This window comes from Vulpes lagopus, chromosome 11 (genome assembly GCF_018345385.1).
Source record: "Vulpes lagopus strain Blue_001 chromosome 11, ASM1834538v1, whole genome shotgun sequence".
NCBI classification, from domain to species: domain Eukaryota; kingdom Metazoa; phylum Chordata; class Mammalia; order Carnivora; family Canidae; genus Vulpes; species Vulpes lagopus.
The window spans coordinates 6,756,771-6,782,660 of record NC_054834.1 but is presented as its reverse complement, the minus strand read 5'-3'; the positions used below and the strand labels follow the sequence as shown (position 1 = coordinate 6,782,660).

Genomic DNA, 25,890 nt, shown 5'->3' with positions numbered 1-25,890 from the left:
AAGCTCCTGCATAGCCATGGCTGTGGACCTCTGACCTGCTTTACTGTGGTGGTGCGTTACAGCTCGTGCCCCAATGTCATGAAAACTATCCAACAATTAGGTCTTCCGAAGCAGGCCCCTGACATTCACTTGTGGTTCTCGCCTTGATCCAGTTTTATAAGTCAATGTTCAAAATGCTCTTACTGATCATAAACAGTTCATTTTAAAAGTCATGCTTAGGGACGCCTGGGTGGCTTAGTGGTTGCGCGTCTGCTTTGGGCTCGGGTTGTGATCCTGGGGTCCTGGGATCAAGTTCTGCTTTGGGCTCCCCGCAGGGGGCCTGCTTCTCCCTCTGCCTGTGTCTCTGCCTCTCTCTGTGTGTCTCTCATGAATAAATAAATAAAATCAATAAAAATTAAAATTTAAAAAAATTATGCTTAGATTGCTTCCCTCCTCCACCCACACGCTCTCAACACTGTCCTTGATATGTCTACACTTCCACAGTGTATCCTTGTGCTTCATGACACCACGAATCTGGAAGAAGTTGGCTAATACCTAAGAAAAGTACATGCTTCCCTGAGAGACCTCTAGAACACACTCCAGCAGGTCAAGAGCCGGCTTAAGACATTAGTGATCAGCATGGAATTTGGGGAAGGGCCTCCATGTGACCCTCTCCCTTTATGCCAGAAGCTGTACTTTCTGCCATCTGGAGCTCTCCAGAAGGATAGTCCAGCAGTTGGGATTTACCTATCCTACCTCAATCCTAGGAAACTCAGTTCTCCACCATCTGACCCCCTCAAAAGCCTACCCACTATCTGGACTGAAATGCAGAGACCTACCCCAGTAATCCAGGATTAGGGATAAAAATATGCAGCACAGAAGGTCCTGGACTCTGGTGTCATGGCCAATCCTTGGCTTCTACGGACCTATTGGACTGCTTCCAGCTTGAATGTCCCCAGGGAGGCTTAGAGACAATTCAGCAGGCTCCACCCAGAGGGGGGTGGGGTGGGGTACGGGGACAAGAAGAGTGTATCAGTAGCCAGGTGGTGCTTCTTTCTCATTTCAGATTCTCTATCCTTCTCTCTATCCCTCACCAGGGATTTTTTATTTTATTAATCTTTTCAAAGAACCAACCTTTGGTTTTCTTGATCCTCTCTGTATGTTTTCTGTTTAATTCTTTTCTGCTCTTATTTTTATTTTTTATGATCTCCTCCCATCGACTCTTCTCGGGTTTAATTTGTTGTGCTGTTTCTAATTTCTTGAGATGGCTGCTTAGCTCATTGGTTTTTAGCTATTCTCTATGTATGCATTTAAGGCTGTAAATTTTCCACTAAGCAGTTTTTGTTTTGCTTTGTTTTGGTAAAATTCTAAGCGAAGCATAAAACAACAGAAAAATGCACAAATTTAAATGCAGAGCTTATGAATTTTCAGAAAGTGAACACATCCATGTACACAGCACCCAAATCAAGAAGCAAAGCTTTACTCACATTTTAACCCATTCTGTATTTCTTCCCTCCTTCCTTAACATGTGGGTTTTTTTTTTAATTTTGCATGCTTTTTGCTTTGTTGTTGTTGTTGTTGTTAGTTTTTGTGTACATTCCAGTTAGTTAACACACTGTGTAATATTAGATTCAGGTGTATGATTTAGTGATTCAGCACTTCGACACAACACCCAGTGCTCATCACAAGTGCCCTCCTTAATCCTCATCACCTGTTGAACCCATTTCCCCACCCACCTCCTCGATAGTTAAGACTTTGTTTCTTGGTTTTCCTCTTTTTCCCTTCTATGATTGTTTTGTTTATTAAATTCCACATGAGTTAAATCATATAATATTTGTCTTTCTCTGACTGACTTATTTCCTTACCAGAGTTCTCTCTAGCTCTATCCATGCTTTGCGCTCCCCGCGGGGGGCCTGCTTCTTCCTCTGCCTGTGTCTCTGCCTCTCTCTGTGTGTCTCTCATGAATAAATAAATAAAATCAATAAAAATAAAAATTTTTTTAAAAGTTATGCTTAGATTGCTTCCCTTGCAAATGGGCGAGATTTCATTCTTTTTGATGGCTGAGTAATATTCAATTGTGTATATATACCACATCTTCTTTATTCATCAATCATTGGACATTTGGACTCTTTCCATAATTTGGATATTGTAGATAATGCTGCTATAAACATCAGGGTGCATGAATCCCTTCAAATTAGTATTTTTGTGTCCTTTGGGTAAGTATTTAGTAGTGCAACGGCCGGATTATAGGGTAGGTCTACTTTTAATTTTTGAGTAACCTTCGAAATGTTTTCCAGAGTGGCTACACCAGTTCGCCCTCCCACCAACAGTATAAGAGGGTTCCCTTTCTCCACATCCTCACTAACACCTGTTTCTTGTGTTGTTGATTTTAGCCATTCTGACAGGTGTGACATGATATCTCATTGTAGTTTTGATTTGCATTTCCTTGATGATGAATGATGTTGAGCATATTTTCATGTGTCTGTTGACCCTCTGGATGTCTTCTTTAGAAAAATACCTTTTTTGGGGAATCAGCGGTTTAGCGCCCACTTTCAGCCCAGGGAATGATCCTGGAGTCCCGGGATCGAGTCCCACATCAGGCTCCCTGCATGGAGCCTGCTTCTCCTCCCTCTGCCTGTGTCTCTGACTCTTCCTCTCTGTGTGTCTCTCATGAATAAATAAATAGAATCTTTCTTAAAAAAAAAAGAAAAATACCTTTCATGTCTTTTGCCCATTTTTTATTAGATTATTTGTTTCTTGGGTGTTGAGTTTTATAAGTTCTTTATATATTTTGGATACTAACCCTTTGTTAGATATCACTAGAAAGTGTCTCCCATTTCCTAAGCTCCTTTTAGTTTTGTTGACTGTTTCCTTTGCTGTGCAGAAGCTTTTTATTTTCGTAAAATCCCAATAGTTTATTTTTGCTTTTATTTCTGTAAGAAGTCGCTATGGCTGATGTCAAAGAGGTTACCACCTGTGTTTTTCTCTAGGATTTTAATGGTTTCACATTTAATAGCTTCACATTTTTAATGGTTTCACATTTGTCTCACATTTAGATCTTTAATGTATTTTGAATTTATTATTGTATATGGTGTAAGAAAGTGGTCCAGTTTCATTCTTTGCACATTGCTGTCCAGTGTTCCCAACACAATTTGTTGAAGAGACTTTTTTCCATTGAATTTTCTTTCTTGTTTTGCTGAAGATTAATTGATCATATAGTTGTGGGTTCATTTCTGGGTTTCCTATTCTGTTCCACTGATCTATGTGTCTGGTTTTTGCTAATACCATACTGTTTTGACCACTATAGCTTTATAATGTAATTGAGGTCCAGAATTGTGATGCCTCCAAATTTGATTTTCTTTTTCAAGATTGTTTTGGCTATTCTGGGTCTTTTGCTTCCATACAAATTTTAGGATTGTTTATTCTAGCTCTGTGACAAATGCTGGTGGTATTTTGATAGGGATTGCATTAAATGGGTAGCATAGACACTTTAACAATGTTTGTTCTTCTGATCCACGAAGATAGAATGCCTCTCCAGCTCTTTGTGTCCTCTCCAATTTCTTTCATCAGTGTTTTATGGTTTTCGGAGTACAGATCTTTTACTTCTTTGGTAAGGTTTATTCATAGAATATTGATAGAACATTCCTTTTCTTATTATTTTAGGTACAGTTGTAAACAGGATTAATTCCTTGATTTTTCTTTCTGCTGCCTTGTTATTGGTGTAAAGAAATGCAACAGATGTCTGTACGTTGGTTTTGTATCCTGTGACTTTATTGAATTTCTGCATTGGTTCTCGCAATTTCTTGGTGGAGTCTTTTGGGCTTTTTTATATAGAGTATTGTGTTGTCTGCAAATGCTGAAAGTTTGACTTCTTCTTTGCTGATCTGGATGCCTTTTATTTCGTTTTGTTGTCCAATTGGTGTGGCTAGGACTTCTGGTACTATGTTAAATAACAGTGAGAGTGCACATCCCTGTCTTTTTCCTGACTGTGGAAGAAAAGCTCTCAGTTTTTGCCCATTGAGGATGATATTATCTGTGGATTTTTCCTATATGGTCTTTATTATGTTGAGGGATATTACCTCTCACCCTACTTTGTTGAGGATTTTTATCAAGAATGGCTATTGTACTTTGTCAGATGCTTTTCTACATCTATTAAAAGGCTCAGACATTTCCTATCCTTTCTCTTATTGATGTAATGTGTCACATGGATTGATTTGCAAATATTGAACCACCTTGCAGCCCAAGAATAAATACTACTTGATTGTGGTGAATGGTTCTTTTAATGTTCTGTTGGATTCAGTTTGCTGGTGTTTTATTGAGAATTTTTGCATCTATTGTTCATCAGGAATATTAGCCTGCAGTTCTCCTTTTAAGTGGTGACTTTATCTGGTTTTGGTATCAGGGTAATTCTGGCCTCATAGAACAATTTTAAATGTTTCCTTCCATTTCTATTTCTTAGAATAGTTTGAGAAGAATAGGTATTAAGTCTTTAGATGTTTAGTAGAACTCCCCTGTGAAGCCATCTGGCCTGCATATTTGTTTGTTGGGAGACTTTTTATTATTGATGCAATTTCTTTGCTGGCTATTAATTTGTTATAATTTTCTATTTCTTCCTGTTGCAGTTTTGTTAGTTTATATGTTCCTAGGAAGTCGTCCGTTACTTCCAGTTTGCCTGATTTGTTGGCATACAGTTTTTCATAATATTCTCTTACAATTGTTTGTATTTCTGTGGTGTTGGTTGTTATTTCTCCTCTCATTTGTAATTTTATTTATTTGGGTCCTTTCTCTTCTTTTTGATAAGTCTGGCTAAGGGGTTATCAATTTTATTACTTTTTTTCAAAGAATCAGCTCCTGGTTTCATTGAACTGTTTCAGTGCCTTAATCTTTACTATTTCCCTTCCTCTTGTTGGCTTTAGGCTGTGTTTGTTGTTCTTTTCTGGGTCCTTTAGGCATAAAGTTAGGTTGTTTATTTGAGATTTTTCTTGCTTCTTGAGGTAGGCCTTTTGCTGCATCCCAAATGTTTCGGGCCATTTTGTTTTCATTTTCATTTGTTTCCATGCATTTTTTAAAATTTCTTCTTTGATTTCCTGGTGGAGACGTTCATTGTGTAGTACATGTTGTTTAACCTCCATGTATTTGAGGCCTTTCCAGTTTTTTGGGGGTTTTTTTGTTTTGTTTTGTTTTGTTTTGTTTTGTTTTGTTTGGTGATTGTTTTGTTTTGACTTTGTTTGGTGTGATAGTGTTCTGGTCAGAAAATATGCATGGTATGATCCCAATTGTTTTGTCCTTCTTGAGGCCTGATTTGTGACCTTATAGGTGACTTATTCTGAAGAATGTCTCATGTGCACTTGAAAAGGAATGCTTGGGCAGCCCGGATGGCTCAGCGGTTTAGTGCCGCCTTCAGCCCAGGGCATGATCCTGGAGACCTGGGATTGAGTCCTACATCAGGCTCCCTGCAATGGAGCCTGCTTCTCTCTCTGCCTGCTTCTCCCTCTGCCTGTGTCTCTGCCTCTCTCTCTCTCTGTGACTATCATAAATAAATAAAAATTAAAAAGAAAGAAAGAAAGAAAGAAAGAAAGAAAGAAAGAAAGAAAGAAAGAAAGAAAGAAGAAAGAAAGAAAGAAAGAAAGAAGAAAGAAAAGAAAAGAAAAGAAAGAAGAAAGAAAGAAAGAAAAGGAATGCTTCTTTAGGATCCAGTGTTCTGAATATGTCTTTTAAGTCCATTTGGTGCAGTGTGTCATTCAAAGCCACTGTTTCCTTGTTGATTTTCTGCTTTGATGATCTGTCCATTGATGTATTAAGGTCCCCTACTATTATCATATTATTATCAATGAGATCCTTTATGTTTGCTATTAACTGTTTTATGTATTTGGGTGCTCCCATATTAGGGGCATAAGTATTTACAATTGTTAGATCTTCTTGTTGGATTTTCCTCTTTATTATGACACAGTGCCCCCTTCATATCTTGTCACAGTCTTTGGTTTAAAGTGTAGTTTGTGCAATATAAGTATTCCTACTCTGGCTTTCTTTTGACATCCATTTGATGACAAATGTTTCTCCATCCCCTCACTTTCAATATGCAGTTGTCTTTAAGTCTAAAAAAGTTTCTTGTAGCCAGTATGTGTGTGTGTGTGTGTGTGTGTGTGTGTGTGTGTGTGTGTGTATCTCCATTCTGATATCCTGTATCTTTTGATTGGAGCCTTTAGTAATTCGAAGTAATTATTGATAGATATTCATTTAGAGTATTTTCTTACTTGTCTCTTTCTGGAGATTTTCTCTGTTGCTTTCTTGTCTCTGTCACTTTTAGTCTTCCCTTTCCACTCAGAGTCTCTTTTAATATTGCTTCCAATAGGGTTGGTGTAGTAGTCACAAACTTCTTTAGTTTTTACTTATTCAAGAAACTCTTTAGCTCTCCTTTAATTCTGAATGAGAGCCTTGCTGGATAGAGTATTCTTAGCTGCACACTTTTCCCATTCAACACACTGAATATATCATGCTACTCCCTTCTGGCCTGCCAAGTTTCTATGGAGAAATCTCAACAAGCCTTACAGGTCTTTCCTGTAAGTTATGGACTTCTTTCATCTTCCTGCTTTTAAGATTTTTTTTCTTTATCACTATATTTTACAAATTTAATTACAATATATCTTGGTACTGGCCTGTTTTTGCTGATTTTGATGGGAGTTCTCTGTGCCTCTGGAATCTGTTTCCTTCACTAGATTATGGAAGTTTTCAACTATTATTTCCTCAAATCAATTTTCTGCCCCCTTTTTTCTCTCCTCTTCTGGGACTTCTATAATATGAATGTTATTACATTTGATCGAGACACCAAGTTCCCTAAGCCTATTCTCTTGATCCATAATTCTTCTTTCTCTCTTTTGTTCAGCTTTATTATTTTCCATTATTTTGTCTTCTAGGTCAATAATTCGTTCCTCACCTTCTTCCAGCTTTGTGGTCATTAAATCCAGTGTGTTTCAAATCTCAGTTGTTGGATTTTTCATTTCGGGCTGTTTCTTAACTCTTTTATCTGTGTGCCAAGAGCCTCCCTGAAGGTTTCCATTCTTTTCTCAAGCCCAGCAAGTATCCTTATGATCATCCCTTTAAACTCTCCGTCAGGCATGTTACTTATATCTGTTTCTCTTAGATCTCTGGCTGTGACCTTATCTTGTTTTTTCATGTGGGATGAATTCCTCCATCTTGGCATTATGCCTAAGTCTCTGCCTTTTATGTATTAGAAAAGCCAGTTATGGCTCTGTCTCTGAAAGTAATGGTCTTATGAAGCCTTGTAGTGTCTAGGGCCTGGTGCTTCAGAGAGTGTTTCAGGTGGGTGCTGTGTGCTCTCTGCTGCTGTGTTTTGGCAGCTTTATCCTTCAGGTCAGCTGTCTGCATAGGCTCTCCTTGCCTGCAGTAGGCAGTATTTGGTACTTGGCCAGAAGCGGAAAGTTTTAACTAGATGTGCTCTGGTCTGTTTGTGAAGTAAGACCTGATACTACTTCCACTAGAACTGAGCCCCTGCAGAACTCTCTAGTTGGGAGATATGGTGTGGGCAGGGGTTTCTATTGGTTTTCCAGTGAAGGGGCTCACCATGCTGGCAGTGAGGTGCACTTGCCAGGAAGGGCAGGCCTGCCAGAGTGCAGGAGTATGGGGTGTGATAATATGCCTTGTATTAAACAGCCAACTTAGGCATTGTGCTGCCTCCTGCAGGTGGCTCCACGTTTGTTGAGGGGTGGGAGGGGGAAAGGGCATCAGTCAACTCTTGTGCCCAGAGAGGAATGTCAGTACGTATTGCCTCCCAGGGAAGCATTCCAAAAACAGAAAATAATCTCCTTCTGTGTGTCCTAGGCATTTTTTATTTTGATTTCCACACTGTCTGCCCCTGGGTTGTTTGCCCGCCTTCTCCCCAGGAGTAGCACATTACCCTCTGGGCTCTAACTCAGCCAAGCTACTGACTTTTGAAACTCCAGGCTTTAGGGATGTTGCGTGGGCAGGGGCCTGTGCTGGTCTCCTGGGGGTGAGTTCTGCACCAGAGCACAGGCGGCTAGGACTTAGAGAACCAGGCGAGGCAGCCAGGGTTAGGCCAGCTGCCCTCTGCAGGTGGGAGGTGAGGGGTGAGGGAGGGAAATGGTGCCAAGTGGCTCCTTTGTTCCCAGAGAGGAGCCTCTGTGAACACTACTTCACAGGGATGTGCTCCAAAAAGAGTGTCCCCCCTGTGTGCCCCAGGTGCTCCTGAGATTGCTGTTTCCATGCTGTCTGCCCCCGGATTGTTTGCCAGCTTCCCTCCAGGAGAGGGGCAGCAGGCTCAGGGCTCTATCCCAGCCAAGCCCAATGACCTTTAAAACTCCAGTGTTCAAGCTCTGCTTGTTGCAAGGACTCCTGAAAATTTACCCCTCTTATTTTCCCAACCAATGGCTTTGGGGAAAGGTTTTCCTTGTTCATTCCCCTGTGTGTACCCCCGACCATGCACATGTATCTCTCTGCAACCGCAGCTCCCTCTTCCCTGCAGCCCCAGTGGTCCATTTCAGCCCCAAACCAAGTCTCTGTGCTGCCTACCTTCCTTGAGGTGTCTTCTTCTCTCCCTCTAGTTGTGGAATTTGTTCTGTCTGTCCTCAGGCTGATTTGATAGTTATCCAGCTGTTTTCAGGGGATGAGACAAGCCTAGGGTCCAACTTCTGTGTTGCCATTTAGCGCAAGCCCTTGCACATCTATGTTTCTGCCTGGGATCATTCTCCTTCTAAAAGGAAAGAGCTTCTTTTCTGGACTTCTTTTAGTGCAGGCCTCCTCGTGATGAACCCCACAGTTTTTGTTTATCTGTCATTATATCCCTTTGACTTCTGAAAAATACTTTCACAGTTATATGAAATTCTAGGTTAGCTGTTATTTTCTATAGCATTTAGGAATGTTATTTCTCTGTCTTCTGAAAAGTCATGTTAGAATTTCTGTCATTCCTCTGAAAATAATGTGGAATTTTTCCTCTAGTGCTTTTAAGACTTTTCCCTTTGTCTTTTGTTTTCAGCAGTTGAATTATGATGTTTTTATGAGTGATTTATCCTGAGGCTAGCTGATAAACTATTACTATCTCCTTGCTACTTTGCCCAGTTCTCTGGGATTCCAGTCATTCTACTGTCCCTTATATCCCTTGTTCTCCCTTCTGTATTTATTATTCTTTTTTCTGTCTCTTCCTTCGATCTGAATGTACTCTATGAATGCATCTTGCTGCCCTTTTTCCTGCTAACTATGCTATGCTGCTAAGCCCAGGTATTGAGTTCTTAATTTCAGCTCTTCTGTTTTTCAATAATAAAGTCACTATTTGATTCATTTCTGCTGGTTCTGATTTTCTGACAAAGGTTGCACTTTATCTGTTTTCTTTAGTCTTTTCTTGGGTGAAGGGGATTAAGGAGGGTGCTTGATGTAGTGAGCACTGGGTGTCCTATGCAACTGATGAATCACTAAACTTTACCTCTGAAACTAATAATACATTATATGTTAATTAATTAAATTTAAATTAGAAAAAGAAAGTTTTTGCTTAATGACTTCAGTTGTCAGGATCCTATTTCCATTTTTGGTTCTTGGCTTTAGGTCAGTTACTTCTGTCTTTTACTGTACATGGCAATTTTCTATCCATCATCATATGTTGGCTGGGAAATGTAGAAACTTTGTCAGTGGCATCTTCCCCTGGAGAGCATTTGCCCTTTCCTCAGCTCAGGGGTGGAGGTGCTGATGGTGGTGGCCCAAAGAGAGGATGAGCTGAATGAGGTACAGTGCAGTCTTGGTAAGTCAAAATCTCCCTTTGGCTCACCATGTTCCTGGGGATCCCTCTCCAGGGCTTACATAGAGAGCCAAGGGTTTTCACCAGGGACGCTTCCCTGACCCTCTCACTCCCCCAGGCCTCCTCACTACGAAGAGACAAAAGATTTGGGTTCTACTTTTCAGATGTTTCCATGATTAGATTTTTAGCCTTTTGTCCTAAAAGCTTAGGATTTGCCACAGGTCTAAGGAGAAATCAGCTGGGTATTGAGGTCTCCAGTCCTGTCACTCTGGCCCCACATGGCCAGCAGCAGCTCTGCTGGTTCTCTGCCACTAAGGAAAGGGTCTGAAGGTTATCAGTTCCCCTAACTAGTGCCTCCTGTCTAGAATGTGTAGCTCTTGTTGTTTCCAATGTTCTGCAGTGCCTTAAACATTTTGTTTCAAAATCAGCTTACTGAGTTAGCAGCAGAAGCATTTATCTGCTGCAATTAATCTATTCTAGAAGGAAGAGGAAGCCTCTAATTGCCTTTTAGCAAATACTCCACAAGCAATGATCCTAGAGACCAGAAATACTTATCTAATAACCAGCACTGAAACAGGAAACAAAATACTTTTATTGGATCATTGTTGAGCTTAAAATTGGCCGTCTAGCACCTGAAATAAATATTGCCCATAAATTAAAGTTGGAATATTATTTTATGTAATGGTTCATTTGGATCAAGCTCTTTCTTTCCCTGTGGTACCATATTTGGAAGCATTAACATAGGATTTATGCTGCTGTAAATAGGAAATTATTTAAATAATGTACAGTTCTTAATTTCAGCTCTTCTGTTTAAATTATAAACAGAAGAAAATAGGAAATTATTTAAATAATGTACAGTGCTTCATGGAAAAAGAAATATGTCAGTTATAATTACTTCAGAAAGAAGTTATATTTAAATATTTTTCATTGAAGTAAAGTAATCATAATTTAGCTACTAAAGAAACATAACTTTATCACGTGGAAATTTTTATAAGTTAGACAAATCTGAAATACTTAAAGATGCGAATATCTCCTCTGCTTATTCAAAATTTATGACTTCATTTTTTTCAATTATTTTCAAATTACAAAGTTAATATAATTAGTCCATAATACAACATTCTAAACCACTTCTGGAAGTACAGATTTAAGTGAGATAATATCTTCCAAATTACAAAATTTTGACAAATCAATTTGATATTCTGTAATACAGTAAGGTTTTTTTTTCTAATAGTCATATTTTACTTGAATAAGAATTTTACTACAAAAATATCATTTGAGTGCTAAGTGAAAACACCATTTTTTTCAGAGCTATTTATAGTAGAACAAAGTTTTTTCAGTACAACTTCTTTTTTTTTAATTCCATTAATTAACATATAATGTATTTTGGTTTTCAGAGGTAGAGGTCACTGATTCATCAGTCTTATATAATACCCGGCTCATTGCATCACGTGCCTTCTTTAATGCCCATCACCCAGTTAGCTTGTCCTCCCACCCCCTCCGGCAACCCTCAGTTTGTTTCCTATGATTTAAGAATCTCTTATGGTTTGTCTCCCTTTCTGATTTTGTCTTATTTTATTTTTCTTGCTTCCCCTATGATCCTGTTTCATTTCTTAAATTTTCCATTTCAGTGAGATCATCTGATAATTGTTTCTCTGATTGACTTATTTCACTTAGTATAATACCTTCTAGTTCCATCCACATCTTTGCAAATGACAGGATTTTTGCATTTTTAAAATTTAAATTAAATTTATATATAATGTATTATTAGTTTCAGATGTAGAGTTCAGTGATTCATCAGTTTTATATAACACCCAGTTCTCATTACATCACGTGCCCTCCTTAATGTCCATCACTCAGTTACCCCATCCCTCCACCCCCACCCCTCCAGCAACCCTCAGTTTATTTTCTATGATTAAGAGTCTCTTATGATTTGTCTTCCTCTCTGATTTTGTCTCGTTCTATTTTTTCCTCTCTTCCCCTATGATCTTCTGTTTTGTTTCTTAAATTCCACATATGAATGAGATCATAGGTACAACTTCTTATGGCTTTCACACTTACATAATTTTCTTTTTTTGAAGGAGTTCTTGAATGCAAACTACTAAAATGAAATATTATAGGACATCGTATATAAAAGGTGACTGCTTCATTCTGATATCAGTCCAAAACCAGCGCCTGATACATGAGAGGCTTTAATAAACCTTTACCTTCAAGATATCTAACAGACAATATCAGCTTTAATTAAAACTTTTCCAGTGTTAACTATTTACATATATCATGGAATCTTCAATGTTAGACACCTTGTCAATATGAACACAAATTCCATTTATTCCCATTTATTAGGAAGTCCTTCCTTTTGTTTTTGTCAAAAATCACAGCCTTTGTCTAAGCTACCTATTTTTTAAAATCTATTTAATTCAATATTGTGTTTTCTATTTAATTCCATTTTATGAAAAAAACAAACACAAAGGAACATATTGCTATGTAAAGTAGACGGGGAGGACCTAAGAAGATTTATATCATTAATGTTGATTATTTCTTTAAAAATATTGCTCTTAGTACTTCCTCTTACTGAAGCTAATTATTCTTCAAATTCAAAATTTAATTTGTATCTTATTGTTTTTTTTACTGAGGTATAATTAACATATAGTGCTGTAAGAGTCTGTGTTTTGTCTCTTTGTTTTGTTTTTTACATCCACATATGACTGCAAGCATATGGTGTTTGTCTCTCTCTGACTTATTTCACTTAGCATTATACCCTTTAACTTCACACGTTATTGGAGATGAAAAGATTTCATTTTTAATGGCTGAGTAATATTCCAGTGTGTGTGTGTATGTGTGTGTAGTGTGTGTGTGTGTGTGTGTGTATATATCACATTTTCCTTATCAATTCATCTATCAATAGACACTTGGGCTCCTTCCATATCTTGGAATGGCTCCTTCCATATCTTTATTTACTATTGTAAATAATCCTTCAATAAACATAGGTGTGCATATATCTTTTCAAATTAGTGTTTTCATTTTCTTTGGGTAAATACCCAGTAGTGGAATTATGGGATCATATGATCATTCCACTTTCTAATGTTTTAAGTAACCTCCATCCTGTTTTCCTCAGTGGCTGCACCAATTTGCATTCCCACCAACAGTACATGAGAATTCTTTTATCTCCACTTCCTCTCCATTGCTTCTTGATCTTTTTGAGCACTTGAAAATATTGTACTCTCCATTACTCCTTTAGATAACTGTTGGGACTGACTCTCACGCAATTATTATAACTTCTTAAAATTGCTTTTCCTGGATGTTGAAGATATGGTTTACATTTGTCTCACATCTCTTTCACAAATGAAATATTGGTAGATTTAAGCTCCTTTTTCTTGCTACAGAATGTTATTGCATAGGTAATTTGGTTCTTTCTGCACAAATAAGTGGTTCACAAAGGAAGGCATTTTACTTCTGTGCTGGTCCAAGTGTCTTTCTCAGTCATCTACTCTGATCATATTTTGATTCATAAGATTTGGGCATTTGTGCTTTGCAGACATTGTAACATATGGATAGCTAAAAATTTGCTATGAAGTTCAGATATTCATGGTGCTGGCAATCTGTGCAGTGTCCAGACAGCAATGGAAATAATCACCTTATTCTTAAAGAATATTTTTCTGGGTTGCAGAATTCTACATAATGGTTATATTTTAACACAGTAAAGCTGTCATTCCTTTGTTTTCTATGGTTTCTGTTGATACTGAATAGTCCTCTGTCAAATTGATGCTCCTATGAAGATAATCTAGCTCTTAATTTCATTAGTTGGAGATGTGATTTTTCTATTCTTTTTCAAAGTTTTACAGTGATGTCTGTGTGCTGTGTTCTTTTGGGATTCATAGAGTTTCTTGAATCTATCGCTAGATGTTTTTTTATAACTTTTGGAACTTTTTGGAAAATTTTTCACTTTTGGAGAATTTTTGGCTTTAACACCACTGTCTCTCTCCTCTCCTTTTGGATTTCAATTTATACATATTTTAGACCACCCCCTAGTATCCCATATGTTTCTTCTCTTTTATATTTTATACCTTTTTTCTCTGCGTGCTTCATTCTGAAATTTTTCCTGACCTATATTCCAGTTCCCTAAATATGCTCATGTGTTTTGTATAATCTACTTTAAAATCCATCTATTGAGTACACTATTTCAAAATTGTAGTTTTTTAGATCCAGAATTTCCGTTTGGTTCATTTTTATAGGCTTCATTCTTTGTTGATATTTGCAATTTTGTCTTTTATTTCCTTGAACGTTTTCAGTATATGTTCAATAAAGCTTGTGTCTGGTAACACCCATATCTAGAAGCCATATGAGTTAACTTATAAAGCCCACTTTTTTATTGGTATTTTGTACGTTGCCTGGTGTGCCTGGACCATTTTCATTGAGAACTAGACATTGTAAATGAAAACTTGTAGAAATAATTTGAGACTTAGAATGATGTTCTTTCCCTCCTAAGAGGATTTACATTTCCTTCTGGGTGATATTCTAGCAATCCAGAATAAGCTCAATTGAATTTCAAGACTTGAAATGATTTGAAGGGCAAGAGCAGGTATATTCTCAACAGCAGATCTTTTCTGCTGTTCAGAGTTCCAACTTGAATCATGAAGGATTTACCAAAGTCCTCCTCTTCGGCAGGTTCTAAATCCTTAATTTGATCCCCTTAGCCCTACAAGTCTGAAAGAAGTTCTTTTCACTTTTTTCAGTTTCTCAGCTGCATTTTTTAGAATCAACACAACCGCCAGCACCAACTAGGGAAACAGCAACCCCAAATCCTAGGCCCATCTATAGTTTTCTTTTTCTGAATCTTGTCGTCCTTGGTATTCCCATTGTCTTACCAGGTCTCTGATGACTTCAGGCTAGGATTTCCAATTTTAGAGGGAAACTATCCCAAGACTACCTTCCTAAATTTAAATTTGAAGTAAACAATGAATATCTTTTCTAGTATAAGTCTGTTCCATGTAATAATTGGAACGTACTTATACTAAAAATGTATCCTCTGTTTATCTGAAGCTCAAATTTAATTGAGTATCCTATATTTTATCTGGCATTCTTACTTCTGGAAGACTTATGTCCATATTTTTCCAGCCTTACTAGATGTTTTCTGCATTACCTAGTACTTTGTTACTGGTAACAAAGTGTAAGTTTGCTATTGCCTACAAGATTGTCAGCAATCTTGAGTTATTACAAGTTTTTAAAAGAAAAATCAAAATGGAAAGTTAATATGTTTACTAAAATCCCAGATTCCATGAACTAACCATTTTGTGACCTTGTATAATTAGCTTCACATTTTGGCCTCATTGCTTTTAGATGTAAAAAAAAGGAATGATAGATGACATTTGTTGAGGCCTCATAAAATGCCAAGCATTGTACTAAGCACTTAAAAAAAAGATTAATAATAATTCCTACACTTCGTAAGTATTTTGTAAGAATCAAAATTACAAAATAACATGACTATGATCTGGTACATGTTAAATGCTCATTAACTGTTAAGACCAGTTTGTTATTACTTTTATTTTTCTATTTTTACTCTTTTTACTTTTATTCTGTTGTAGTAAACACATTTAACACGAAATACACTCTCTTACCAGATATTACCAGCACAATATAGTATTGATAACTATAGGAATAATTTAATACAACAACTTAGAACTTACTTATCTTGCGTAACTGACAGTTTACACCATTGATTTTTCAATTCCCTATTTCCCTCTCCCTGACAGCCTCTGGAAACCATAATTCTACTCTCTGCTTCAATGATTTGACTATTTTAGATACCACGTAGAAGTGGAATCAGACAGTATTTGTCCTGTGACTGACTTATTTCACCTAGCATAATGCCCTCAAGTTTCATCCATGTTGTTGCATATTTTAGGTTTCCTTCTTTTTGAAGACCTTCTTTTTGAAGATATATATATATATATATATTATGTATGTTACATATATATATATTGTTATATATACCATATTTTCTTTATCTATTCATCCATTGATGGACCTTTTGGTTGTTTCCACATCCTGGCTATTGTGAATAGTGGTCCAGTGAACATGGAAGTGCAAATATCTCTTCAAGATCCTGATTTTGGTTCTTTTGGATAAATACCCAGTAGGATTGTCAGATCCTATGGTAGTTCTATTTTTTTAAGTTTTAGTTTAATTTTCTTTTTTTAAGTTTTAATTTTAATTCCAGTTAGTTAGCATACAGTGTTATACTAGTTGTGGGTATACAATCTAGTGATTCAACAATTCCATACATCATCCTGTGATCATCAGACAAGTGCACACCTTAATCCCCATCACCCATTTAACCCATTCTTCCACCCACTTCCCCCTCAGTACCCATCAGTTTGTTCTCTTTAACTAAAAGTCTGTTTCTTGATTTGTCTCTCTGACTTTTTCCCCTTCTTTTTTTTCTTACATTCCACATATGAGTGAGATCATATGGTATTTGTCTTTCTCTGATTGACTTCTTTCACTTAGCATAATACCCTCAAGTTCCATCAACATTGTTACAATTGACAAGATTTCATTCTTTTTATGGCTGAATAAATTTCCATTATACACACATACCACATCTTCTTTATCCATTCATTAACTGATGGACACCTGGGCTTCTTCCATAATTTGGCTATCGGAAATAACACTGCTGTAGACATAAGAGTGCATGTATCTCTTTGAATTAGTGTTTTTGGTTTTTTTAAGATTTTATTTATTTATTCATGAGAGACACAGAGAGAGAGGCAGAGACACAGGCAGAGGGAGGAGCAGGCTCCATGCAGGGAGCCTGATGTGGGACTCCATCCCGGGTCTCCAGGATCACACCCTGGGCTGAAGGCGGCGCTAAACAGCTGAACCACCAGGGCTGCCCAGTGTTTTTGTATTTTTTCAGTAAATACTCAGTAGGGAAATTTCGGGATTGCAGGGTGTTTCTATTTTTAACTTTTGGAGGAATCTCCATACTGTTTTCTACAGTGGCTATACCCCTTTGAATCCCCACAAATAGCGCATGAGGGCTCCTTTTTCTCCACTTCCTTGCTCACACCTGTCGTTTCTTATGTTGTTGATTTTAGCCATTCTGACCAGTGTGAAATGATAGCTCATTGTAGTTTTAATTTGCATTTCCCTGATGGTAAGTGATGATGAACATCTTTTCACGTCTGTTGGCCATCTGGATATCTTCTTTAGAGAATGTCTGTTCATGTCTTCTGCCCAGTTTTTAATTGGATTCTTTGTATTTTGGGTGTCGAGTTTTATTAGTTCTTTATATATTTTGGATACTAATCTTTTATAAGATGTGTCATTGGCAAATATCTTCTCCTATTCTGTAGGTTGCTTTTTACTTTTTGTTGATTGTTTCCTTCAATGTGCAGAAGCTTTTTATTTTGATAAAATCTCAATAGTTTATATTTGGTTTTATTTGCCTCATCTCAGGAGACATATCTGCAAAAAAGTTGCTATGTCTGATGTCATGGAAGTTACTGTCTGTGTTCTCTTCTGGGCCTTGTTTGTTTGTTTGTTTCAGGTATAACATTTATGTCTTTAATCCATTTTGAATTTATTTTTGTGTGTGGTGTAAGAAAGTGAGCCAATTTCTTTCGTTGTATATTGCTGTCCAGTTTCCCCAATACAATTTGTTGAAGAGACTGTCCTTTTCCATTGAATATTCTTTCCTACTTTTTTGAAAGCTAATTGACCATATGGTTGAAGATTAATTTCTGGGTTTCCTATTCTGTTCCATTGAACTCTGTGTCTATTTTTGTGCCAGTACCATATTGTTTTGATGACTACAACGTTGCAATATAACTTGAAGTCTGGAATTTTGCTTCTTCCAACTTTGCTTTTCTTTTTTCAAGATTGCTTTGGCTATTTGGGTTTGTGTGTGTGTGTGTGTGTGGTTTCATACAAATTTTAGAATCTTTTGCTCTAGTTCTGTGACAAATGCTATTGGTATTTTGACATGGATTGCATTAAATGTGTGGATTGCTTTGGGTAGTATATACATTTTAACAATATTCTTCCAATTCATAAGCAGAGAATGTCTTTCCATTTTTTGTGCACCCTGAGTTTCTCTCATCAATGTTTTTTTAAATTTAAATGTTGTTAGTTTACATATAGTGCAATATTGGTTTCTGGAGCAGAATTCAGGGATTCATCACTTTACATACAATACCCAGTGCTTATCACAAGTGCCCTCTTTAATACCCATCTAGCCCATCCCTCACCCACCTCCCTCTATCAAATCAGTTCATTCTCTATTGTTAAGAGTCACTTATGGTTTGTTTCCTCTCTCTTTTTTTCTTCTTTTCCCCCTTCCCATATGTTCATCTATTTTCTCTTAAATTCCTCATGAGTGAGATCAAGCCATATGTGTCTTTCTCCTACTGACCTATTTCACGTAGCATAATACTCTAGCTCCATCCATTTTGTTGCAAATGGCAAGATTTAATTCTTTTTGATGGCTGAGTAATATCACATTGTGTGTGTATATATATATATTTTTTCTTTATCCATTCATCGGCAATGGACATTTGGGCTCTTTCCATAGTTTAGCTATTATTAATAATGCTGCTATAAACATCGGGGTGCATGTACCCCTTTGAATCTGTATTTTTGCATCCTTTGGGTAAATACCTTGTAGTGCAATTGCTGGATCATAGAGTAGTTCTATTTTCAACTTTCTGAGGAACCTTCATACTGTCCCCCAGAGTGGCTGCACCAGATTGTATTCCCACCGACAGTGTAAGAGGATTCCCCTTTCTGCACATCCTCAATTTTAGCCATTCTGACAGGTATGAATTGGTATTTCATCTTGGTTTTGTTTTGTATTTTCCCTGATAATGTATTTCATCTTGGTTTTGTTTTGTATTTCCCTGATAATGAGTGATGTTGAGCATCTTTTCATGAGTCTGTTAGCCATGTCTATATCTTCCTTGGAAAAATGTTCTATTCATGTCTTCTGCCCATTTCTTAATTGGATGGTTTATTTTGGGGGTGTTGCGTTTGATAAGTTCTTTATAGATTTTGGATACTAACCCTTTATCAGATACTAACCCAAGTATCTTCTCCCATTTGATATGTTGCCTTTTAGTTTTGTTGTTTCCTTCACTGTGAAGAAACTTTTTATCTTGGTGTGAAGTCCTAATAGTTCATTTTTGGTTTTGTTTCCCTTTCCTCTGATGATGTGTCTAGTAAGACATTGCTACTGCCAAGGTCAAAAAAGTTGCTTGTGTCCTCCTCTAGGATTTTGATAGATTTCTGTCTCACATTTAGGTCTTTCATCCATTGTGAATTTATTTTTGTGTATGGTGTAAGAAAGTGGTCCAGTTTTATTCTTCTGCATATTGCTGTCCAGTTTTCTCAACATATTTGTTGAAGAGACTGTCTGTCTTCCACTGGGTATTCTTTCCTACTTTGTCAAAGATTAAATCCACTCCTGGATTTTCTATTGTTTCACTGATCTGTGTGTCTGATTTTGTGCCAGTACCATACTGTCTTGATGACTAGAGCTTTATAATATAGCTCAAAGTCCAGAATCATAATGTCTCTGGTTTTGCTTTTCTTTTTTCAGGATTGCTTTGGCTGCTTGGGGTCTTTTGTAGTTCCAATGTATGCCAATTTTGGGATTGTTCATTCTAGCTCTGAAAAATGTTGGTGGTATTTTGAAAAGGATTGCATTAAATATGTAGATTGTTTTGGGTAATATAGACATTTTAACAATGTTTGTTCTTCTGATCCATGAGCATGGAATGCTTTTCCATTTCTTTGTGTCCTCTTCACATTCTTTCACAAGTATTCTATAGTTTTCAGAGTACAGATATTTTACTTCTTTAGTTAGATTTATTTCTAGGTATTTTATGTGTTTTGGTGCAATTGTAAATGGGATCAATTCCTTGATTTCTCTTTCTGGTGTTTCATTATTGGTGTATAGAAATGCAACAGATTTCTGTACATTGATTTTATATCCTACAACTTTGCTGAATTCATGTATTAGGTTTAGCAATGGAGGGGTGACGTCTTCCAGGTTTTCTACATAGAGTATTGTGTCATTTGCAAAGAGTGGAAGTTTGACTTCTCCCTGTCAAAATGGTTGCCTTATTTCTTTTTGTTGTCTGATTGTTGAGGCTAAGACTTCCAGTACTGTGTTAAATAGTAATGGTGAGAGTAGACATCCCTATCTTGTTCCTGACTGTAGAGGAAAAGCTCTGTTTTTCCACTTTGAAGGTGATATTAGTCTTGAGTCTTTCATATATGGACTTTATGCTGATGAAGTATGTTCTATCTATCCCTCCTTTGAAGATTTTTATCAGGAATGCATGCTCTATTTTGTCAAATGCTTTTTTTGAGAGGATCATATGGTTCTTCCCTACCCTGATCATTCTTACTTAAAGGCATTGGAATAATTTTATTTGAAAGGGAAGCTAGTAGTGCCTGTTCAGAATGCCTATTATCTAAAATTTCCTTCCACCCAACTGTGCTTGAGGTGAGATCATTGGCCCCTCCTTGCTAATGTCACTGGCACCTACAGACAAAGTTACTTGAATTGCACAGGCTCAGTGAGGTTGCCCAGCTATATAGGCTCACTGCTTTATTCAGTGTTCCTCCATGATCCCTAACCTATAAGACATTTGCCTTCCATGATGAAGCAATAGTGGATCTGGATGTGTATACCTAACTATGTGCAGACAACTGTCAGGTGCCTTGGGGAATGCAGAACTAGGTTGTAAGATTGTCCACCAAGACCTTAAAGGCAATCAACAATAATGCAAAATCATCACAGAGAAAGAATAACTCAAGAAGAGAAATGGAAAGTGTTGACATATCTGAATTAAAAACATATCCACTAAAAGGTGGGCACTCAGGTTTCATCCAGGCAGTGGGAAATCATGACAAGTATGGTTCAATGGATAAGAAAGAGTAAATACAAATGGCTAATTAAAATTTGATGAAAAAATGTTTAATCTCACTATTAATCAAATACAAGGAATAAAAGTCAAATATTATTTTAAGCTTATATTTAGTTGATAATGCTTAATATTAACAAGGGTTCCATTAAATGGTCAGAGCTACATATTCTGATGAAAGTGTAAAGTGCATTTTGGAAAGCAGATTGGCCACAAAAAGGGAGAATCCTTAAAATATTCACATCTTCTAAAGAATAATATTGCAATACTCATATCTTCTATGTCAAGAAGCCTTTCTACATATAATAAAGTTTACAGATAACAGAAACCCCAAATTAACAATAGAAAACAACAAAAATGTTATCTGCAAGGGAGGCTCCAAAACATAGTATTTTAGTTGGACATTACCATCCAAAATAAAATTGAGATTTTGTCATTAAGGAGGAAAGGGAGAATGGATATTGGGTGGGTAACCATCATGTTTTGCTCCATTATCCTAGGGAGCAAACTTGAACTCCACATAATTTTCAAAAAGTCATTCATTTTTAGGGAACAGCCCAAATTTTCAAAATTACAGGAATACTTAAAATTACAAATCAATTCAATGCAAAGAATGTTGTCAACAAAGGTTTGATAGTTGAACCTGTTTGTTTAATGCTAATTTTTAAAATGCAGTTTTATTACATTATTATTTTACTGTATTACATATAGTATTAAAGCTTATAATCTTATATGTGCATAAAAACAGTCACGGAAAATTTTTTATACTTTTCTCATTGTCCATATTTTCTGTAAAGAGCATATCTAAAATACACACCAAGAAAATTGTGGACATTATTTTTTGAAACATTATCAATGATGACAAATTCCCAGATTTGAGAAACAGGATCTCAAAGTGGAGATTTCTCATGTTGTTGCAAACAAAATTAATACAAAGGGCTAACACACAGCCGGGCAAATTTTTCAAATTTAAAGGAAAAATCCTACAAACAGTAAATTGGGAAAAGCAGGTCACCTTCAAATGAACTAGACTCAGGTTGGCCACAGATTTTATCTGTAGTCATCATGCTCATCATGCACTATTTGCACTTTAAGAACTTTTATTTACTTGTCCAATACCTTGTGAGTACTATCATTAGTTCTATTTATTTTACAAGGAACATGAGTTGAGGGAAGTTAAGGGACTTGCTTGTGTCTCACAAATTGTCAATAATGCAGTTGAAATGCAAACTCAGGCAGCGTGGGCCCCCAAGACCATATCTTTTCTATTTACATAGACAGGATTTTGAAGAAAAGCAAACTATGATGCAAAGAGTTTATCGTTGATGTGTATCTTGGTTTAGAAAATATAAAATATGCCTCCCATCCATGTATTTCAGTAACTTCTCAAAGTCCTCCTCCAAATTGCCAAGATACTAACCACTAATCACAATTAAATAACCAAAAATTACAGAACTGGTGGACTGGTGGTAGGCATTAAACCACCTAGGATCTTAGAAGTAAGGGTTTAAAACAAATAACCTCTAATGGGATAGGATGGATGCTGAGAAGTTGGAATAATGGATTTCACTTGGGTACAAAGACCAATTTTTGATGACAGATGTTTAGAAAGATGTCAGATCTGTCCATGGAGCCACAAGTTGAATAAGCATCATCAGATGTGGCCTGTCTGCCTCCTAGGAGGAACTACATGGCAGTTCCTGGGGTGTCCCTCTGGAGATGGTTATATCTTCGTGGGTTCTACTCTGCTTCTCAGTACCATGTAATTTTTGTTTTTCAGCTGAAACTAAGATCTGCTTCAAATACTACCATGGTGTGAGTGGAGCCCTCCGAGCCACCACCCCCAGTGTCACAGTCAAAAACTCTGCAGCTCCTGTAAGTCCCATATCTTCCTCTTTGGTCAGAGCTAACCCTGGTGTTTCTTTGCTTTCCCATTTTGTGTGTGTGTGTGTGTGTGTGTGTGTGTATGTACACACATGGGGATATGGATATAGTGGTAGATTATGATAAGTAGATAGAAATGCATCTCAAAATAGTGAAAAGGAATGGGATCCAAAGGCAAACTTATTAAAATTGCATCACTTTTTGTTTGAGAAATGTTAGACTTCAATAGTGAGATGTTCGTAATAGATTCATGCTTAATAGCAGTGAATAACAAATGTTCCTTTAGAACATATTTTTTAAAATTCCTTGGTCTTAAGTATTTATATTTTCATACGTTTTAATTTCTTTTTAGGCTTATAAATAAGTTTATGGAATAGAAATTTATAAACTCAGACTGATTTTGGTTATAGAATAATGAAATAGTAGACCTAGAAAAGAATACAATCGCTGGTCCTTTTTTTCCTTTATATGAATGAGGAAACTGCCTGCAGTGCCTAAGTGTACCTGAGCTCACAGTTGCAGACCAAGGATTTAAGACACATCTTTTGTTTGTTCCTCTCTGGTTTTGCTCAGTACTCCAATAATAGATGCTGTCTTTTCCTAAATTACAGTCTAGTTTGCATCTTTGTGGTGTTTCTTACCTTCATTTTCAATACATCTGATTAGCTGAAATCTGCTATCAAGAGGCATTCCACTTCCTTTTCACATAAATTAAAGATTTCTCGGTGAGGGAGGCTGACCAAAAACCAGTAAGGACTTTGTCAGGGTGATGTAAGTAAAAAAGATTTGGTTTCTTCCGTGTAAAAAAAGAAAGAGCCTGGATGGCTCAGTCAGCCAAGCATTGGATTCTTGATTTTTGCTCAGGTCTTGATCTCAGGATTGTGAGTTCAAACCCCACATTGGGCTCCAGCAGGAAAATTTGAAATGAAATATGAATGATTTGGAAAGAACTTTGCCTCAAAAGAAAGAAAAAGAAAAAAAAGAAAGAAAGAGAAGAAAGAGAGAAAGAAAGAAAGAAAGAAAGAAAGAAAGAAAGAAAGAAAGAAAGAAAAAGAAAGAAAGAAAGAAAGAAAGAAAGAAAGAAAGAAAGAAAGAAAGAAAGAAAGAAAGAAACTTTGCCTCTAAAGAAGTGGGTTTGCTAGTTCATAAGTCAGTTCTTCAGGGTGTGGAAGATGAATGACTTGAGTCCTTGGTGGTATAAGCAAGATAAGCAGGCCTTGGAGCCATGGGCTGGGCTGCCTCCATCCATAGAGCTGGTGCGAACTGGATTCTGGCCAGAGAGGAGGTCCAGGGCTTCCTGTCAGATGACATAGCAGGAGGCAAGGGCAGGGAGAGAGAGGGACCGTCTGCATTTCTGACTGGTTGTACCATTTTTTCCTGCAGTAGCCAGGCAGACTGGAGAGTGATGTCTGTCATTTTACTGGGTAAGACAGTAACATAAGTGTGGTGGTTTAGAGATGCATTCCCAGAGTGCCAAACTCTGCTCTCTGGGCCCATCACATGTGGGGAATTCTCAAAAGAGGGTACCAGGAAAAGCCAAAGAGGCCCTGATATAAGTAGCCAATTGTCAAGGCAAGGAGTGTCAGCTAAATCCAAGGCGGCAAAGCTGGAGCTGGGGCTGAACCAGACACAGGTAGACAAAGCAGAGAGACCCTGAACACACAGGAGAGAAGAAAGGATGGAAGTGGAGGCAGCTGACTCAGGAAAAGCCTTACAGACGCAGGCACAGCATGTCATGCAGTGAGGCAGCTTCTCTCCAGACACACTGATTTCTCAGCCAGGATGGGCTTGCCCATTGATGGACAAGCCTTTTTGACTCGAGACTGGAATGGGGGAGGAGAGTTCTTCACCTGTTTCTGCCTGGAGTGGTACTGTGGGTGAGCTTGGGCAGCCCTGAAATCTTTAGGATTCCTTTTGTAGAGAGGACTCTCTGGAGCATTTGGCTTTTCTGAACTCAGCCTCGTGGGGACTCCAGATATAATCTGCTTCTCAGACCAATGCAAAATGCAATACATATCGTCACAGAGGTATGCAGTGTAAGCCTAAGAGGTGCCAACCACCTGGAACAAGGTGCCAACTACCTGGAAAACTGCCTGGATTGCACAGTAGACAAGCTTTACGAAGTGGGATAAACTGTCAACAAACAGGCTTTCCAGGAGCTGCCAACAGGAAGCAAGGGCTGTCTGAGAAGAGGAAGCAGCATGGGAAGTGCTTCAAGCTACTGTTTGACAGGAAAGGTCAGGAGATTGCATTGAATCTGAGTCAGCCCCAACCTCATCGTTGTTATCCCACCTGTGCCAGCGTTGCTTATACTTAAATCTCAGATAGCTTGACGTACTTTTGAAATGCTGTCATCCTCATGATCATCCCCTTAATGACTTTCTCCTATAAATCAGTAGACACTTGGGTTGACCTTTTATGTATGTTCCACAGACAACTGTTGTTTCTGTTCCTAATCCCCACACATGTGAGCACCAGATCATAAGGCCAAATGATGCCAGGAACGGAGAGGAGTCCTCGCACTGGCATGTTGGAGTCATCCGCAGAGGGAATATGCATTTTCCTGCAGAGGCGCAGTTGGGTTTTATAATAGCTAAACTAGTGGCTATTACAGCCTGGTGCACTCTTCGGAGAGTTTCACTTGCCTTATTTTAGTTGATTCACAGCACATCTGTGAGACAGGCAGGAAGTGCCATTTTGGTTACATAACCATTTGGCTATCTGGTGACGGAGCTGAAAAAAATCTCAGTTTAGTTACTGATATAATCTAGCAGCCTTCTGGGTGAAATAAGTGTTTGCAGTCTGGTCTAAGGACTTATGCACACTGTTTCTAAGGGGAAATGCTATTCAAGTTTTCCAAAATCAATTTGCCAATAAACTTTGAAGTATCCATTTTATCCATTTTTCAGTGGAGGATTTCTGGTACTGCACTAATCTCTTATGGAAAGACGGCTGCCAGTGGCCATTGTGTCATGTCCCAAGGGTCAATGAGTTATTCTGTGGCAATATGCTAAAAATATAATTCTTTGAAAAGGAGGAAAAGATGTCAAATGCCCCTCTAGTATATAATCAGCCCTTCAGTGTTTTGAGCACAATATGTTTTCATTATGTTTCTCATTTCTTCATTCCCCCTTATCCTTTGTTTTTCTCCTACTAACAATCGTTGAGGACCTAGTGATAAAAAGAGGTTGTCACCTATCCTTACCTTTCAGAGGGTCTCATTTTTGTATTATTCTTAATTGTATATACTAATTGTATGTCAGAAACTATGATGAGTAAGGGGTGTAGAAATCAATGAAATACAAGTCCTGGCCTTGGGAACTCATGGTTATTCTATTG

General features: G+C 37.5%; 1 protein-coding gene across 1 annotated transcript in view; it reads left to right on the top strand.

Annotated features, from left to right (window-relative positions):
• Positions 1-25,890, top strand: part of HECW1 (HECT, C2 and WW domain containing E3 ubiquitin protein ligase 1) — a 440,869-nt gene that overhangs the window by 220,937 nt on the left and 194,042 nt on the right. Inside the window, exon 5 of the mRNA XM_041773230.1 lies at positions 22,448-22,542. Within this exon, the coding sequence (XP_041629164.1) occupies positions 22,448-22,542 (95 nt within the window). The remainder of the gene's footprint in view (positions 1-22,447; positions 22,543-25,890) is intronic.